Source organism: Haliotis rubra, unplaced genomic scaffold, assembly GCF_003918875.1.
Source record: "Haliotis rubra isolate DU_JTF1 unplaced genomic scaffold, ASM391887v1 Scf67, whole genome shotgun sequence".
Lineage (NCBI taxonomy): Eukaryota > Metazoa > Mollusca > Gastropoda > Lepetellida > Haliotidae > Haliotis > Haliotis rubra.
Window position 1 is genome coordinate 1,535,488 of NW_025767379.1, and position 20,018 is coordinate 1,555,505.

At 39.3% G+C, this 20,018-nt stretch overlaps 1 protein-coding gene across 1 annotated transcript in view; it reads right to left on the reverse strand.

Moving 5' to 3' along the window:
• Positions 1–20,018, reverse strand: part of LOC124257652 (collagen alpha-1(I) chain-like) — an 87,748-nt gene that overhangs the window by 7,026 nt on the left and 60,704 nt on the right. The window contains exons 27-54 of the mRNA XM_046691762.1: positions 19,650–19,694; positions 18,667–18,819; positions 18,428–18,481; positions 18,055–18,108; positions 17,289–17,342; positions 16,061–16,114; positions 15,807–15,896; positions 14,715–14,768; positions 13,665–13,718; positions 13,144–13,197; positions 12,874–12,927; positions 12,018–12,071; positions 11,401–11,454; positions 10,340–10,393; positions 9,966–10,019; positions 9,008–9,115; positions 8,476–8,529; positions 8,089–8,196; positions 7,601–7,708; positions 6,728–6,781; positions 6,114–6,167; positions 5,256–5,309; positions 4,539–4,646; positions 4,126–4,179; positions 3,759–3,812; positions 2,066–2,119; positions 1,076–1,183; positions 696–749 (exon numbers count right to left, since the gene is read on the reverse strand). Of these exons, the coding sequence (XP_046547718.1) occupies positions 696–749; positions 1,076–1,183; positions 2,066–2,119; positions 3,759–3,812; positions 4,126–4,179; positions 4,539–4,646; positions 5,256–5,309; positions 6,114–6,167; positions 6,728–6,781; positions 7,601–7,708; positions 8,089–8,196; positions 8,476–8,529; positions 9,008–9,115; positions 9,966–10,019; positions 10,340–10,393; positions 11,401–11,454; positions 12,018–12,071; positions 12,874–12,927; positions 13,144–13,197; positions 13,665–13,718; positions 14,715–14,768; positions 15,807–15,896; positions 16,061–16,114; positions 17,289–17,342; positions 18,055–18,108; positions 18,428–18,481; positions 18,667–18,819; positions 19,650–19,694 (1,908 nt within the window). The remainder of the gene's footprint in view (positions 1–695; positions 750–1,075; positions 1,184–2,065; positions 2,120–3,758; positions 3,813–4,125; positions 4,180–4,538; positions 4,647–5,255; positions 5,310–6,113; positions 6,168–6,727; positions 6,782–7,600; positions 7,709–8,088; positions 8,197–8,475; positions 8,530–9,007; positions 9,116–9,965; positions 10,020–10,339; positions 10,394–11,400; positions 11,455–12,017; positions 12,072–12,873; positions 12,928–13,143; positions 13,198–13,664; positions 13,719–14,714; positions 14,769–15,806; positions 15,897–16,060; positions 16,115–17,288; positions 17,343–18,054; positions 18,109–18,427; positions 18,482–18,666; positions 18,820–19,649; positions 19,695–20,018) is intronic.

A 20,018-nucleotide genomic window follows, 5' to 3' on the forward strand; every position in this document is an offset into this window, starting at 1 on the left:
TGTTAGAGAAACATTTGTATTGACAAATCCTTACAATATCATAAAGGGCAGACTCTCCCAGGAGACATGAAAAATGATGATAATTTTATTAGGGGTGAAACAGTATACCATCGTATTAGTAGAACTGCAGTATTTTGCCTTCGGTTCGGTATACTGTAACGTCTATCCAAAAATTCGGTATTTTCAGTTTTTGTTCCATCATTTTATTAATCTATCTAAACCTTTTCTAAAATGTCTAGAAATCGAATCATTTTGTCAAAATCTATGCATTTCTTTGCTTGTACCGCAATACGTACGATACCGTGGTAAGAGCATATTGTTTCACCCCTAAATTTTATGGATAAACAACTTCTTTATTCTGTCATTCCTCTGCTCTCTTAGTTGTATATCCATAAAATGATCATTATTCTTCATCTCTAAAAATGCCCATCAAAGAAGGAGACATGAATCAGATGTTGGACCATGTTAAAGGTGTCCTCTGGAGAGGGTTGACAAGCAACAACTGCAATCTCAGAGAGTGACTGTGTTTACATGGAAAGTTCACCAGTTGACTCACAATCTGACTTGGTAGATCCTGTATGGATCAGTTAAACCTTTCCTGGGTTTATTCCAGCCCTGTTATTACCTACTCTCTAACCTATTTACAGACAGAGACAGGTACTGACATAAGGCATATACAGCCCTAATATACTTACAGGCATACCGGGAGTCCCGTCGATACCCTGAGGTCCAGCTGATCCGAGAGGACCCTGAAATGATACAACATACACTTGGTACAGTCCTCTCGAGCTGAATATGCACAATATATGCTACAAAATGCATCTCTTCTGGTCTCATCATTCTTGTACAAATGGTTGAATGGACTGATTCAATACACCAATACATTAGCACTGACAACAATGGCTGATCCTTTTCAGCATGAGAACTGGAGCCAACTCAAGACTCAGATTCCCATGCATCTCAAAAACGTTTGGTTATTCACATCAACAATATGATCATACTGATTCAAGAAATATATTCTAATCAGTAACAGCAGATGTTTAGCTATGACCCATCTGTGGTCTGCAGAACCTACCAAGTCTCCCTTCTCTCCCTTGGTTCCCTCAACACCTCGTGGTCCAGGCTCTCCCTTGGGGCCAGGCTCGCCATCCATTCCCATCAGTCCCATTGGTCCACGGTGACCCTTTTAACATATGCAATCATGTACTCCAGGAACCTTGTGCATACACAACAACACATCGCATTGGTCATGGTGACCCAGACAAATTGAATTGTAGAATCTGACAAAAACAGTTGTTAAATAGAATTGAAATCATCTCAACATTTTCAGCACATACCTAATCAACATATATATACCAAGTTTCATCAATAAGTTATCAGAACTCTCAATTCCCCTAGACTTGTGAGGTCATGGTGATTCAGTTAACACACTCAACTCTAGATTCCCATTGACATATGAGGTCATGGTGACCCAGTTAACATACATAACTCTAGATTCCCATTGACATGAGGTCATGGTGACCCAGTTAACACACACCACTCTAGATTCCCATTGACATGTGAGGTCATGGTGACCCAGTTAACATACATAACTCTACATTCCCATTGACATGTGAGGTCATGGTGACCCAGTTAACACACATCACTCTAGATTCCCATTGACATGTGAGGTCATGGTGACCCAGTTAACACACACCACTCTACATTCCCATTGACATGTGAGGTCATGGTGACCCAGTTAACATACATAACTCTACATTCCCATTGACATGTGAGGTCATGGTGACCCAGTTAACACACACCACTCTACATTCCCATTGACATGTGAGGTCATGGTGACCCAGTTAACACACATAACTCTAGATTCCCATTGACATGTGAGGTCATGGTGACCCAGTTAACACACACCACTCTAGATTCCCATTGACATGTGAGGTCATGATGACCCAATTAACATACACAATTCCAGATTCCCATTGACAAGTGAGGTCATGGTGACCCAGTTAACATGCATAACTCTAGATTCCCATTGAGATGTGAGGTCATGGTGACCCTGTTTTAGTACCTTAACTCCCTTTACACCTCTGTTTCCTTTAGGGCCAGCAGGTCCAATTGGTCCCTGAAAATAAAAACAAAATAGTTAGTGTCATCAGATCTGTCATTCCTTCTATTGTCTATGGTAATTTCCCCTTTAGACTGAAACGAAAGTGAGTTATTGCTTTGCTTCTGTCCAGGCAAGCCAGTGATCAGTAACATCCGATCCATAATGTTGAAGACGCCACAATCAGCCAGGTCTAACACTGTAGTTGAGTTGGTTTAGGAATATTCTAAAACATAGCATGGAGTCTTACATTCTCACTTCCCTTCAATAGTCTTGGCAACACAGATATGGGATACTGGGGCCTATCCTTCCCTTGAATAGTCTTGATATTAAAATGGGGCTATAGATGGCTAACAACTGAAGATAGATCACCCTACTAGAGACCATGGGGACTCACAGTATTGGGATATACTTACAATAGATCAGCATACTAGAGACCATGGGGACTCACAGTACTGGGATATACTTACGATAGATCAGCATACTAGAGACCATGGGGACTCACAGTACTGGGATATACTTACAATAGATCAGCATACTAGAGACCATGGGGACTCACAGTATTGGGATATACTTACAATAGATCAGCATACTAGAGACCATGGGGACTCACAGTATTGGGATATACTTACAATAGATCAGCATACTAGAGACCATGGGGACTCACAGTACTGGGATATACTTACAATAGATCACCCTACTAGAGACCATGGGGACTCACAGTATTGGGATATACTTACAATAGATCAGCATACTAGAGACCATGGGGACTCACAGTATTGGGATATACTTACAATAGATCACCATACTAGAGACCATGGGGACTCACAGTACTGGGATATACTTACAATAGATCAGCATACTAGAGACAATGGGGACTCACAGTATTGGGATATACTTACAATAGATCAGCATACTAGAGACCATGGGGACTCACAGTATTGGGATATACTTACAATAGATCAGCATACTAGATACCATGGGGACTCACAGTATTGGGATATACTTACGATAGATCAGCATACTAGAGACCATGGGGACTCACAGTATTGGGATATACTTACGATAGATCAGCATACTAGAGACCATGGGGACTCACAGTATTGGGATATACTTACGATAGATCAGCATACTAGAGACCATGGGGACTCACAGTATTGGGATATACTTACAATAGATCAGCATACTAGAGACCATGGGGACTCACAGTACTGGGATATACTTACAATAGATCAGCATACTTGAGACCATGGGGACTCACAGTACTGGGATATACTTACGATAGATCAGCATACTAGAGACCATGGGGACTCACAGTATTGGGATATACTTACAATAGATCAGCATACTAGAGACCATGGGGACTCACAGTATTGGGATATACTTACGATAGATCAGCATACTAGAGACCATGGGGACTCACAGTACTGGGATATACTTACAATAGATCACATACTAGAGACCATGGGGACTCACAGTACTGGGATATACTTACAATAGATCAGCATACTAGAGACCATGGGGACTCACAGTACTGGGATATACTTACGATAGATCAGCATACTAGAGACCATGGGGACTCACAGTATTGGGATATACTTACGATAGATCAGCATACTAGAGACCATGGGGACTCACAGTATTGGGATATACTTACGATAGCTCCCTGGTCTCCAGGAATGCCGGGGGGTCCGGATGCTCCAGGTTCACCCTGAAAGTAGAGATTACCACATTATCATACGTGTCCTACAGATTGTATGATACGAGAGTCATAATGATTGTATATCCCAAGCAAGCGTGAGGGTAATTCATGAAATCGAACACAAGTAACATGCAATTATTATGACACACGTGTGGATCCTGGGATAGAGGTGAATGTACACAACTTTGCTGAGGGAGATGCAATGGGCAATGCCATATCCAAAGGGTCAGCCTGTATGTTTGGATAGCAGTCACTGCTGTTCTGTCTAAGCAGTCTGAATTACTTCACAATGGTACATGACATGGTACATGATTCAACTTACCACTGGTCCAGGTTGTCCAACGGGTCCAACAGGTCCATTAGCTCCAGCGGGACCCTTTGGGAAAATATGACAAATACTGATTATAACAAATTTACTTGGGGAGTGAATTTTGCTTCATATGAATTTGTTAATAAAGTCAGTTGAAGGAAATTTTTAATTTTACTGTTCAACTTGATGAATTAAGGGAGGGTGAACTAGCCTATCATCTTCTTCATTCTGTTAATAATGTTAAAACATGTTTGAATTGGGATAATTGTTGTTTTGTTTGTACAAGTGAGGAAAATATTTGTTTGAGTAGATGTTACTGCTGGGAAGTCGCTGGGATACAATACATTAGGTTTTTCCATCAATTATATTTCACTATTTTTTATTTTTAAAAATAATTATTTTTGTGAGGTTGTCATGTTACTCACAGGTGGTCCAGGTGCTCCTCTCTGTCCATGGGGTCCTCTCAGACCACGATCTCCCTTCTCACCAGGGCCGCCATAGCTGCCCTGCACTCCAGGAATACCCATCTCACCCCATCAGCACAATACACCACAGCTGACCACAGCTATATAACATCACTATATCTCCCACAATCCATCACTAATTATATCTCCACCCCATCTCACCCTGCAGCACAATACACCACAGCTATATAACAGTTATATCTCACTCTCAGCATCACTACCCATCTCACCCCCTGCAGCACAATACACCACCACTGCTATATAACAGTTACAGTTATATCTCTCACCCTGCAGCACAATACACCACAGCTCCATCACTACCCATCTCACCCTGCAGCACAATACACCACAGCTGACCACTGCTATATAACAGTTATATCTCACTCCATCACTACCCATCTCACCCTGCAGCACAATACACCACAGCTGACCACTGCTATATAACAGTTATATCTCACTCCATCACTACCCTTCTCGCTAACAAAGCTAATTATCATAACAGTGATAAACAGAATGTTCACCTGTTATTAAATAATGCATTTGTTGCGGCTTACACTATCAACAAGGTCAAGTTCAATTATCAAACCTGGCAACACTGATATGAGTCTACAAATATTTGAAACTGAAACCATAACAACATAACTATATCCCTGTGATAATAACTCCACAAAGACATACCTGTTTTCCAGATCGTCCTGGCAGACCAGGTTCTCCTTGAGGTCCAGGTGGTCCCTATGCAAGGCAGGTGAATAAGTCAAGCATATTCTGGTATATATAATACTGTTGTTTCATGACAATAATATCAATAAGAGAAACAGATACATAATCTGAACTCAAAAAGAAACTATACCAAAAACATTTATTCCCATTATTACATACTTTGGATAATGTGAAGGAAATGGCTCTTAAATTTTGTGCCAAATACAACCAAATGTGTCTGATAAACAAAAGACAAGTGTGACTTGCAACAAAAAATGTGCTTTTTGCCACAATGATGTATGTACACATAGGAAAAAAAGTATGGGAATTGTTTCCTTGGTCACATTAACAGAAAAAGCTTATTTGCTGAACTGTTATCCAGACATCACAGCCATGATCAAAGTTAGAACGTGTACTATCAGCAATTAGCAAAATTACATCCATAAATTACCCACAATGGCAAAAAGATCCGTGTTTCACTGTTGAGAAAACTGCAACATGTCGTCATCAGTTGTTCATTATGTCCCAAACTGATTACATTATTTCATCTAAAGAATGCAATGCATTAAGTGAAGTTTCTCTACGGGTTAACATTTAATACTTTTTACCTTTATTTTGTCTTTTACAATAAGTAATATATGGCAGAACCACTTTCAAACTTTAAAATCCCTGAATGGGATCAAGACACTGAAACCAAGTGCAGAACTGCCAGGATCTCTTGTTTGGCAAGCTATTGTTTCAGCCACTGGGCACACCCATATAACATGCACTACTTGAAACTGAACTACATTGGTGGCATGGGGTAAGACCTATGTTTGGACAGTCTCAGCATCTCACCATGACACCAGGTGGTCCTGGCTCTCCATCAGTTCCTGGTGTTCCAGACTCTCCCTGGAACATAAGCAGTGTATAAGTTCAATAACATACCACTGAGGGTATATAATACTATATCACAGTGTACACTGTCTGTCCACTGAGGTATGTTATGCTGCTAGTTTATAAAGCAGTTTTTGTTGTGAGTCATACTACACCAAATAATTTGTTTCTATTGCTACTTTAAGGCCAGACTGTGATCACCTATGCTTGTCATAACTGTTGGTGGCTCAGTTAAGTTTGTAAAAATTGCAATGCCACCACAGAAGTTAATGGGAAAATATTTGGTTTTGTGTAACCTGTAAACTCAACAGGGAGCTGTGAATGAAATAACCACAGTCTTATGAGCATCAGTTGGCTCATTTGGTCAATACATATGTCACTTATTATAATAAGATGGTTTTAAGCTCCTTTTAACAATAACCTTGCAATATTACAGCATGGCACACTCAAAATGGGCTTCACACATTGTACCCAAGTGGGCAATGAACCATAGCCTATTGCCATGACAAGTGCCTGATTTAACCACTGACCCTGTTATTACTACTATCACTAGAACTATCATTATTATCCCCTACCTTCTGTCCAGATTCGCCTGCATCTCCAGGTGGGCCAGTCTGACCAGGCAGACCCTGAAACACAAGCCAAAGATGGTCAAATGTTTTCAAAGAAATGCTCACATGTTAAAATCTAAATGTAAAGCCCAAGGATTCTTTAAACTGATTTATTAGGACACTTCTCTCCTTGTTAAAATGGCTCATCCTAATTCACTATAAACATATTCACATCCAAATAAACAGGCTTTCATGACTATTTATAGACTGTGCTGAATCATTTGCTAAATGACATTATCAAATAGCATTATAGAAAACTACTTATAGCATATGTATCAATGGCACGTTTATAACAACCGTTCATAAACTGTCTTTCCAGGACATTGGATCAAATTTAAGGCCTTTTTCAAGATACAAGTTTACTTACCTTTCAGGCATGTTATCAAGTTTTCACATCCCTTTCAAGATTATAAATAAAACCTCTTTGGGGAATTTTACCCTATTTCAAGACACAAGTTTGAGACATTTAATTGAAGCATAAGGCCCTGCAATCTAGTGGTAATGTCAAGACATCATTATTCAAACCTGCTAGTTACAACATACAATAAGCAGCATTAACTTGTATTATAGCCCTTGTTATATTACATATCCAACACCATATTACCCATCTTGGCATCACAATATATATCAATATTACCCATCTAGGCATTACAATATAAAAAAATACTACCTATCTAGGCATTACAATATAACACAATACTACCTATCTAGGCATTACAATATAAGAAAATATTACCCATTTGGGCATGATATTATCTTGTATGGCCAATGTAGACACTGCAATATAAGACTGTCTTACCCTTCTAGGCAGTATGATAAAGGAAATAGTCCACCTACCACTTCTCCCTTGTCTCCCTCAGGACCACGCTCTCCCCGTGGGCCAGGATCTCCTTGGAAACCAATTCTTCCATCGTCTCCCTTAGCACCAGGGCCTCCTGGTGGGCCCTACAACAAGATTCATTCAACATTAACCTATAATGAATGGACAAATATTATTGACATGAAAGAAATCTATTTTTGTATCCAAAGCAATGAGGTGAAGCGAAATGGGGTTAATGCTGCATTCAAGATGATTGCACTTATACAGTGATGTGCATGTATGTGTGTGTGACCTCTTGTCCTAGTCTGGACTCATCTCAGGATTATACTGAAGTACCATGTCAGGGTTTAACACTGATACCTCAGTCAGACACTGTATACCATCTCCAAGGCGACTGGAGTTCAAACCTCTGACCTTCCACTATCCCGGCGAACACTCTATCCACTAGACCACATAGGCAGTGCTGACATGATACAAAAGCAAAGATTCACATTCACAAACTCACAGGATTTCCATCGATTCCACCAACACCAGGTGTTCCAGGGTCGCCCTGATCTCCTTTCGGTCCCATGGATCCCTCGGGGCCAGGGATGCCTGTCACTCCGGGGGTGCCCTGGAACAAACAAATACATCATCATCATCATCATCATGGAGAATTCATCATGGAATGCAGACAAAACAGTGTTATTTCCTGCCATAGAAACACAAAAACATTTCTAAAAATCCTGTTTATCAGGAAGCATCATTTCAACATTTTTCTCCCATGCAAGTTTCACAAAGAAATATTTAATGATTTATGCGCTGCCTGGTTCATATCTCCCAATGTGGAACAGTTAGACATTACCAGGGTATGTCTTTAAGGTGCCATACACTTCACCACTGAAACACTTACTGGTGTTCCGGGAACGCCGGGGATTCCCATGGGTCCTGGAGCTCCTGGTGGTCCCTGAAATAGATGAAATACATCAGATGAAGTCAAGGTTCATTGGCAGGGGTAAATAAAACCTCAAACATACCACAGAGGAATGCTGCAGTACATGAACGCAGTGATGAACTGATCCACTTACCACAGGTCCATCATCACAAAACCCTTCATGAGTACTGGCATTACCCACTGGCCTACCCCACTACCCTGGTTTAACTGATCCACTTACCACAGGTCCATCATCACAAAACCCTTCATGAGTACTGGCATTACCCACTGGCCTACCCCATCCACTATCCTGGTTTAACTGATCCACTTACCACAGGTCCATCATCACAAAACTCTCCATGAGTACTGACATTACCCACTGGCCTACCCCACCCACTATCCTGGTTGAACTGATCCACTGACCACAGATCCATCATCACAAAACTCTCCTTTCAGTTCCAACATTACCCACTGGCCTACCCCACTACCCTGGTTTAACTGATCCACTTACCATAGAGCCACGATCGCCAGCCTCTCCCTTGGGTCCTGGGGGACCGGGCATGCCCTGGATACCTGGGAGACCTGTAGGTCCCAACAAACCCCTGGGGCCCTCGGAACCCTGGAGAAACAACCGCAGAGTGAGTAGACATAACATGCCTTACAGAGAAACTTTACTAACACAGAGAAATGACTACTAACAAATTCGTACACTACATGAAATCAATACACATCAATGTTGTATTATAATCCATACGTGAACATGATGATAAGGAACAAATTTCATTACCTCAAACATGAGGGTTTATTATTGATGTACGTGAAGAGTTAGAGAGAGTGATTGAATGACTCAGTTTTAAGCAATATTCCAGAAGTATCACATTTGGTGACACTCTAAATGGATTGCACATTGTATTCTTGTGGGAAATCAAACCCACATCTTCTATGTTGTAAGGGACCGTTCACAAGTTATGGCTAGGGGGGATGATGATGGTTTTTATGGAGAAGCATGTACAATGTGAATGACCTCCCCTAAAATTTATGTACAAAATAAGTAAACACCCCCACACACACACATGTCATGTACAAAATCAATAAGCATAATTTTAAACATATTTTTATGTACAAAAATTGCTGACCCCCTCCCCCAGCCTTTGTATGAGTGTACAAAATTGCTGACCCCCACCCCAGCTCCCAAGAACAAAATGGGTGACCCCCCACCCTTTCAAATCATCATCACCCCCCTAGCCATAAATTATGAATGGTCCCTAAGCAAACCACAGTATTGAGCCACTGGGCACACAGCCAACAATATCATAGCTGAGATCACTTTGAGCATCTAGGAATCAGTTGCAATGATCTCACAACTAACTCTGGGTTCATAGTCACATTTTAATTTATCTAAGACTAATGAATGGCAAATAGTAGCAATTTTTACCCATCCCAGATGATCCCCAACCTTCAGCACCCACCTTTTTGCCTCGCACGCCCTGTATGCCTCGCAGTCCATGTTCTCCGGAAGGGCCCTGAAACACACATCACATCACATGACACATCACATGACACATCACATGGTACATCCTTATCAATTAGCATTTGTGTCTTCTTGAAGTAAACTTTTAACTGGAGACAAAGATCAATATATATAATAAAACCGTTTTGGTATCGTTTTCGGCGATATCTCACACAAAAAAAGTTTCATATGCCTCTAAGTTCAAAAGGAAAAAAAAATTTAAAACCTTTCTTTTGACCTGGGTGCAACAACTAAATGAAATCAAGTTATTGAATAATTTATTGAGCCAAATGTTTGAGAATATGGAACTGTTGACTAGTGTATATTACTTACTGGTGGACCCACTGCACCCTGTGGTCCCTGAGGTCCTTGTGGTCCAGGTGGCCCCTGAAACACAGTAGGGAGTACAGACAACACAGTAGGGAGTAGGGACAAATAGTAGTAGAAAACAGAAATACAGCTGGGAATACAGACAACATTGCATGAAATACAGACAACACAATAGGGAATATGGACAACACAGCAGGGAATACAGACAACATTGCATGGAATACAGACAACACAATATGGAATATGGACAACACAGCAGGGAATACAGACAACATTGCATGGAATACAGACAACGCAGTAATAATATGGACAACATAGTAGGGAATACAGACAACATTGCATGGAATACAGACAACACAGTAGAGAATATGGACAACACAATACAGACAACATTGCATGGAATACAGACAAGACAGTAGAGAATATGGACAACACAATACAGACAACATTGCATGGAATACAGACAACATTGTAGGAATACTGACAACACAGTACAGAATATGGACAACACAATACAGACAACATTGCATGGAATACAGACAACATATGGACAACATAGTAGGGAATACAGACAACATTGCAAGGAATACTGACAACACAGTAGAGAATATGGACAACACAATACAGACAACATTGCATGGAATACAGACAAACAGAAGGGAATACAGACAACACAGTAGGGAATATGGACAACACAGTAGGGAATACAGACAACAGCAGGGAATACAGACTCGAACACAGTAGAGAATACAGACAACACAATACAGACAACATTGCCAACATTGCAAGGAATACTGACAACACAGTAGAGAATACAGACAACAGAGCAGGGTATACAGACAACCTTGCATGGAAATCAGACAACACAGAAGGGGATATGGACAGGGAATATACACAACATAGCATGGAATACTGACAACATTGCATGGAATGCAGAAAATACAGCTGGGAATACAGACAACACATCAGGAATATTGATAAGTGTAGTGTTAAGCAACAAACAAACAAGAGCTCCAACCAAGATGGAGAAAACTGATCAAAGCAAACTAAAGATAATTGCTTACAAATGGACCATTGTCTCCCTTGAATCCTCTCTCTCCTGGTGGGCCAGGATCTCCCTGGAAACAAGAATAAGTAAATGATGTATCATGTTTACGACATCCATTATATCACATTCTCTGGTCAGGTTTCGGATAGATCTGTTAGTTATAGACCACATCTTCAAATGCAGAATATGTTCACCAAGTCATATTATCAAATATATAATGATCGAAAAATCCTCATCATAGTTGTTCACAAAAGATAGCTGGTTCAAGTAACATGATGCTGAGCTAAGGGTTCTTAGTGGTACTTAGCACTATTGATGCTATCACAAGCAAAAATTATATTTAAATATTGCATGCATATAAGAAATAGCATAACCTTAAAGTCATTTTTGACATATTTGTCAGATTTAAGATAAAATACAAAAAGCCTATCTACCAACATACCAAATTTTGAAATATTTAAAACATAATTTGATAGGTGTGACAAAAGATTTAGGCTTCGTTCAGAGGGTTTATCTGTGCAGCTTCTGTCTGATGTGAAGCAATATAACAGTAGGATCTTGTCAAGTGCAAGAAAGCTTAAAAATTATGTAAATTCAAATATTTCAACAAAAACACCTTTGAGTGTGACCTACCTTATCTCCCTCCAAGCCTGGAGCACCCACTGGTCCAGATGGTCCTCTGTAGCCCTGGAACACGTATACAGTATCACACTATGCCCCGAAACATGTATAAATGTCACATCCAAGACTAGTTCTATCTTACAAATAATTACTGTAAGATATATATAGCACACCATTTCTGTAACAAATGTGAGATTCTGTTATAAGCATTATACAATGATAATGCACACCAAGGCATTATTACTGTGTAATCGTTTTGCCACAACAAAATCTAAGAATTACTTTCACTTAATATTATTCTAATTCACACACACTATTCCATTTGTTATTGCTAGCATTATTCAAAACATCATGTTTTCTGTGTGTTACTGTCATATAATCGGAGAAGATTTCATGTGACAGGTAAATCCACATTATATGAAGCAAGTTCTTAAACCAATCAACAGGTAATAAAATATAAAACTACTTTCAGCTTCTTAAATTGTCAAGACTTGTGATTTAATTTTGAGATAATCATAACTATAGTAGCATCATAATACAATGTTGCAATACATCTCATATGATGACTATTTATTCCTGCAACCTAGCTGACAGATCTTATCATAATAACCAATACCATAATGGTGTCATGTTATGAATATTTATTCCCTACAACCTAGTTATACATCTTTTCAATGTAAATGACATCCGAATAGTTAATATCATAATGGTGTCTGATTATGAACATATATTCCATCTTTTCAATGCATCATAAATGCATCATAAATAACAACAATAATGTACAAGGTAATACAAAAATAGAGTTAAAAAGTGTTGACTACCAGAGAGACCCAGTGATCTAATCAACGCACTATGACCACATACGTACCCTAGGCCCCTGTGGTCCCTGTATTCCAGACTGGCCAGGGATGCCCTCGGGTCCCTGAGAACAAACATCACATATAAGACATTGAAATGAGTGCACTGGATATGTTCAGCACCCTTCGAATAGTATTTCAGTTATATCACAGCATACCCAGCCATAACTGGACACATATTAAAAATGCATCAACTTGAATGCAATGAAAACATATTTTTTAATTGAAACTGTTCATACTTATATTTGTTTTATACATCCAAGAATTAATTGTTAACTCACCATATCTCCCTTCAGCCCTCTCTTGCCAAGTGGACCAGGTAGGCCAATGCGTCCCTGGAAGAAAGCACAAAATAATTATGATGACCGTCAACTGCATCAGCAAACAAATACATAATTGTCATGACATGAGCATGGAAACAATTCAGTATATAAATGGCAGTTTCAGTTTGTCTTCCTTTCCATGTGATCAATTTTAATAAATACAAACGATTCATAAAGTTTCTGAGATTCCATAGTTCTAGTGAACTTGTCTAATAATCTTTTGTTAGTGTAAATGAATCTTTTAAACAAAGAAGGTTTCTATGTAACCAGTCTTTTGCTAGTTTAAAGAAATCTTTTAAACAATCTTTTGTTAGTATAAATAAATCTTGTAAATAAAGGTTTATATGAAACCAAAATTTTGTTAGTTTAAAAATTCTTGCAAACAAAGAAGATTTCTATGGAACCAATCTTTTGTTAGTTTAAAAAGATCTTTTACACAAAGAATGTCGTCTATGAAAGAATGCTGGTGTACTTCTCACCCTGATGCCGGCAGTTCCTGCTGGGCCTGGCTCTCCCTGGGAACCTTTCTCGCCCTGTAACATCAATACACGGTCACCATAACCTGCACCACAGACAACACTGTATAGCTTTCATTAGTTGTCTGAGAAACTTTTTTATAGATTTCTGTAATGGGGAAATCAGTCCAGTTTGTTGATTCTGCTTCCAGAAGTCTGAGGAAGAACCACTAGTCAGAGGTGTACATAAAGTAAATGGTCTCGGCTACCAGTTGTTGGACTTTTTTTGTAAAAGCATCAGTGGCTGAGTGGGTTAGATCGCTTTGTGCGCTGATGATTGGGTGTTACATCTGACAACTTTCAAACGTTTACAACGTTTGCTGCAGTAAACATGAGCAGCAGGGTATTCCTAGTGAGGGACACCTTCATTACACTCCCGAAAACATCGATCTCATCAGTGTGGAAGTGTCTGTAACAGGTACATTGAAATGTTCCCTCAAACCCCAAGTGTAGGAAGGCACATTTCTATGTTGGTGTACGTCTTGTCGAATGCTGTCAAGGTGAGTTTTGAAAAGGTTTACAAGTGACTTAGTATCTCTCAGATGAATTTACATTTGAAACATACAACTTTATGGACAACAACTTATTGTTTATTGCATTACACCACGATTCGATGTAGATACATCGTTATCAAGCTAACAGTCATAATGATGTAAGAATCTACATCAAAATTTCGCTTAATGCAATAAACAAGAAGTTGTCATCCAAACAATTAGAATTGACATTTGTTTGGTTAAACAATTGGTTAGAGTATGCAGACTGAATGATAATCTACCCTACCTCCCACTTAATATCTTACTATACCAATTACATGTTAGATATAGGAAGTATATAATCATTGACCCACAGAAAATAACCAAACTTTAGCTGGGGTATGTATTTGTGTACTGGGAGTCACAGCACTCATCATTTGTAAACAGTCGGTGGCAAGTTCAACTCAGTGCATGGTCGTGGCTGTGTATCATCTGTGGGAGCAGTGACCAGTAGCAGAGACAGTGCAGGTAGAGTACTCACAGGAGGTCCTTGAGGTCCAACCGGGCCGCCAATACCTGGAATACCACTCTCACCCTGCAAGTGTAAGATATTTAGGAACATAATATATACACTCACTACATGGAAACAAACTAGTCAATTTGTTCATGAGAAAACAGTATATACTCACTTCACTGAAACATTAATAGATAGTAGCTTGTAGGAATATATTACAAACAGATATCCCAATATACTAGTTTGTATGAAAATAGTATATACTCTCACTTTATCAAAACATTAATAGATATTATAGCTAAAACACATGGAATTATCATGAAACGGGCCCTCCTAATATCAGAAATTTGCAGGCCGCTGCAAATGATATTGGACCGCTCAACCTTAACGCCGGGCCACTATCAGTTCTGTTGTCAAGTGACGTCATAGTGGGTACGTCGGTTCATTCGACATTGGCTTTGGACTGGCAGATATTCTGGGTCAAACAAGTCAAAGCAACCCAAATTCCCGCTTTAAATAGTGGTAACATTGGGTTTCTTGCTGGTGCTAACCTTAACAATTGCACTATTAATGTTGTTGTTGGACCAAGACCGATCACTGACATAGTTTGAAATGTTGCAGGCTATGGTCTTGTCAAAGGCCAAGGTCGAATATCGTCACTTTCTGTTGTGCTGTCACTTGAATTTTTCGATGACGTAATTGCATTCCGTCAGTGAACCCCGTCAGAGGTTGATTTTGAGTAAACTCACAGTCAAATTCCTTCATTGTTTCCTTTTTCTTTTCAACACAAATTCGATGTATTTTAGCAATAATAACGGTAATGCTATTTTTGAGGGCATTATCATTTGCAGAAGCCCTCAATCTTCTTCAATTGCCCTCCTTCATCGAGCAGTTAATGGAAGACCGCAGGCCCTCAAAAATAGCATAACCCTTATATTAGCTTGTAGAAATATATTACAAAGAAATATCCGACTATACTAGTTTGTATGAATATAGTATATACTCTCACTTGATTGAAACATTAATAGATATGAGCTATTTATACAGTACAATCAGAACTTCAGTTTCAACATACCGGTACTAGTCATACATTCTGGGAGCCAGAGAGTATATACTTACAGCAGGTCCTGGGAATCCTCTATCTCCGGGGAAACCTCCATGTCCTGGGGGTCCGGGGATTCCAGACTCACCACGTGGTCCAGGAGGACCCTGAAGCATTCACACACACAGGTCAACAACTGACTCTTCCTGATTCATATTCAGGATTAAAACAGCATCAAAGTGAAAGGACATTCAGTTATTAATCACTACTTCCTACTAATAATATTATACATGGGTGGGCAATATACTCATCAGTGGGGTGAGTTGCCTACCTCTGCTCCAGGTTTTCCTCCAGGGCCGGGGAGTCCAGTATCACCAGGGGGACCCTGAAACATGTGGGTAGAGTGAGTGAGTGAGCATAGTATAGTATTATTACACTTTTAGCAATATTCCAGCAATATCACAGCAGGGGACACCAGAAATGGGCTTCACACATTGTACCCAAACATATACATATCAAAAGAGTCCATGTAAAAAGAAGATTTGAAATCATAAAAAAATTAGTTGCTCATAAGTGCAATATCTAGAAAATACACTAAGTTTGAGAAATAAATAATTATTTAATGATCAACTGATTTGAACATTTTGATCATTGAAAATGGTTTCCTGTGTGATTCTCATCCCTAACAATAGAAGTGTGCAATGCTGGGTCTTGGTAAATATATTAAGACTGGTCATTTTTAATGGTCCTGGAAACATACATTTGAGGTTCTTCTTCACCATTCTTAAGTATGTAATGAAAAAAAGTGAGTGAGTTATTTTTTAACGTCACATCGGCAATATTGCAGCCATATCGTGACGATAATGAAAAATAAAGTAGCAAAAATAACAAATGATATTTTACTTTATTCTGCTGCTAAAACTCACCTGGGCCCCGTTTCACAAAGCTCTCGTAAGTCTAAGATCTCGTAACTTTTCTCATAGCATTTATACCTCCCATACTTTAACTTACAGTCGTTGCGCTACGATTGCTTTGTGAAATGGGGCCCTGGGAGGTAACATGGAAACAGAAACAGGCCTACACAATGTACAGGTAGCTTATCTTAGCATTCCATTAGGTTCAGTAGAATGAAAACCAAACTGAATTAAAAATATGTCACAGGTTTCATGATCAATACATCAAGGTGACAGATCATGAATCTAGTGAACCCAGAGATGCCAACCCCAAAGTGTTGCAAATAGTCGTTTCAAGGATCAAAATTAGTAGTTTGACCAATAAAATTAGTAGTCAACTTAATACTTAAAATCATGATGGATTCTGAGAAAGATAATATGACACTAATCAAGAGTGAAGGTTGAATTTCACATACCTCCAACAGCAGACTTCCAGATTATCAGCATTACATTTCTTCTTGTCATCTCTTTTTGGCGAAAATGTATTTAATTGACGAAAATATATGTTTTTGTGTATATATCCAAATTTTAATGAATTTTCTTCAAACTTCATAGAATTTCTAGTGCAATCATATTGGCGATCTGATCCTTCAGAAATATACTCACAGGGTTACCAGGGGATCCTCGTTCACCCTCAGTACCAGGTTCACCGGGGGCTCCCTGAAAATGGAGAACAAGAGTGAGTGAATGAGTGAGTGAGTGAGTTTAGTTTTGCGCCACTTTTAGCAATACTCCAGCAATATCACGGCCGGCGACACCAGAAATGGGCTCTACACATTGTACCCATGTGGGTAATCGATTCCGGGTCTTCGGCGCGACGAGCAAACGCTGTAACCACTAGGCTACCCCACCACCCCAGAATAAGATGATTACTGGAAATGTTGCAGATTCCACACCACAGTGCTGCTGCTATTGCTATAAAATACATCTTGTCATCAGATATAACAGACACTAATGCATGCAAGTACACATAAATACAAACAAACACTGTATTTGTAACAAACAAATAGGATAACATGTAAATAACAAGGAACTAGATTATGACATTAGAACCTCCTTAGAAAGAGCTCCAAATCTGCTTAAAAGATTGTTACTGATATTTAAAACAGTAAAACAAATCTTAAACATGCATTCACTGTATACAAAGAACAGCAGTCTTATAAGAGTGATATGTAGCATCCTCAGAATTACAGAGAACTGATAATCAAGATCAAATGGCTTTAATTTGATAAAGCTTCATCTTTAAATTATCATGAATTATTAAGTTCCTTGCAGACTTTGTCAAGTGTCTGATTATCAGATAATATGTACAAAGAGCTGATCAAGAATATGAACATTTTAACAACCTGAGGGCAATATGGGTTTTACTCACCGGAGGTCCCATGACACCGATTGGTCCAGGTTGGCCGGGGGATCCTGGCAGACCCTGAAGACACACAATATGGCATTAGAGTGGATGTTGAGAGGAAAAGTTCCATGGATAGGACAGTTGTTAATTATTCAGTTTGGTCCAGGCAAACCAGTGACTAAAACATAAACTAGAATCTAGAATCATGGCACACACGTGTGCCGAGTTTGAGCCCTGTGAAGACCAGCAGATGCTGGGCACTTATCCTTACCCAGGTCCACATGGGAAGACAAGCATTTGCAATGACAGGCATAGGTTGAAGATTTAATAAATATATCACACATTGATCAACTCTGGGAAGAAGATTGTAAGCCAGTCAAGGAAGCTCTTTACTCACAGGTTCACCACGGTCACCATTAAACCCGGGCATACCATCCTTTCCTGGGAGACCCTGAGAAAAAACACATGGGATAAATTATTCATACAAAACTAACTAAATACAAGGTTTAAATATATAGAAATATTCCACCATGACTACCAGGATCATTCAGTTAGATAAATCAAATCTATATAACACAAAATAATTACACTTATGTAATGAAGACAAAATAAAGGATTATATCATGTGCTTCTTACGCTTGATCCTGGAGGTCCAATGAGTCCAGAGGGTCCAGGTGATCCCTGAATTCCCTGCTCGCCCTGGAACCCTGGGGGCCCAGGTGCTCCTGTATCTCCCTTGGGGCCAATAGGGCCGGGGATGCCTTGCTTTCCACGCTCTCCTTGCTGACCCTGTCAAATATAGAGTCACAGAAATCAGTTTACATCACATCGGAAACATTATCTGGTCATACGGAGAAACCTCATTAATCTGAATGGTAGCTTTCCGTAGGAAATTAGCTGGTTTAGCAGATTACCAGAATAACCAATCATGATTACAGAGTTCAGGAAAATCCCAGTAGTCCTGAAGACTTGCTTGTAACAGTAGTTTAATGCCGACCTCAGCAATATTCCAGGGTCCCAACCTTCAAACAACTCAATAATTTATCATAGACTTACAGATGTAGTAGCACTACTGAATGCTTGTGGATCAGGAAAATGCTGTATTTGTGAATTGTCAATTCCGTACCAGACAGTCAAGTGATACACATTATGCACAGTGAACCTTGCAACTGGGATGTCAGCAAGTCTCACCAGCCAATCCTGGATCTACTCTGACATGGTGCCACTTTACCCATGCAGCTCTGACATTGATCTTTTAGGATAATACTGGGCTTTTCCAAATTTCACTTACTTATTGGAACCAGATGAGACCCAAGGGACCAGTGATTTAGGATATTTATCCTCAATGGATGACAAATAAGGGACCCCAATAACATGACAAATGGCCAATAACAATCAACAATCAGTTGGTAAGATCAACCCTCGTCTCCCATATTGACATTGATAGAAAAATATTCTTCAAGTCCCAGTCAAATACACAATATATTTTCAGTAATTCAGTTTGATCATGACAGATTCCCTGAGCTTCTTTGCAGTACATATCAGAAAAACAGTTTAATTTGAGAGTCATAGTTGGTTGAAAACTCGTGAGATAGAATCTGTCATGGCTGCTAACCTACCCTTGGTCCATGTTCGCCTCTCTCGCCTGGGGGTCCATGCACACCCTGAAATGCAACATATACTTGATGAAATCATTCACAAATTTTAATAATTATTGGGTATAGGCACTCTTGAGGATACATGTATATTGGAACACTGATGAAGTATGCATAAATGACATCTCACTCGAGTGAAATAACACTTCATGACAGAACATCTTTCTGGCTTCCTCTATAACTTCGTGGGTTTCAGTGTGTGATCATGACAGGCACCAAGAAAATATGTAATGAAGAGATCATTAGTATTTTTTTCACTAAACACTTTCTTGTGAATTAAATAACTTTGGCTGGAATTTTTGTTTTAAAACCATGCATACATACACTAAATGT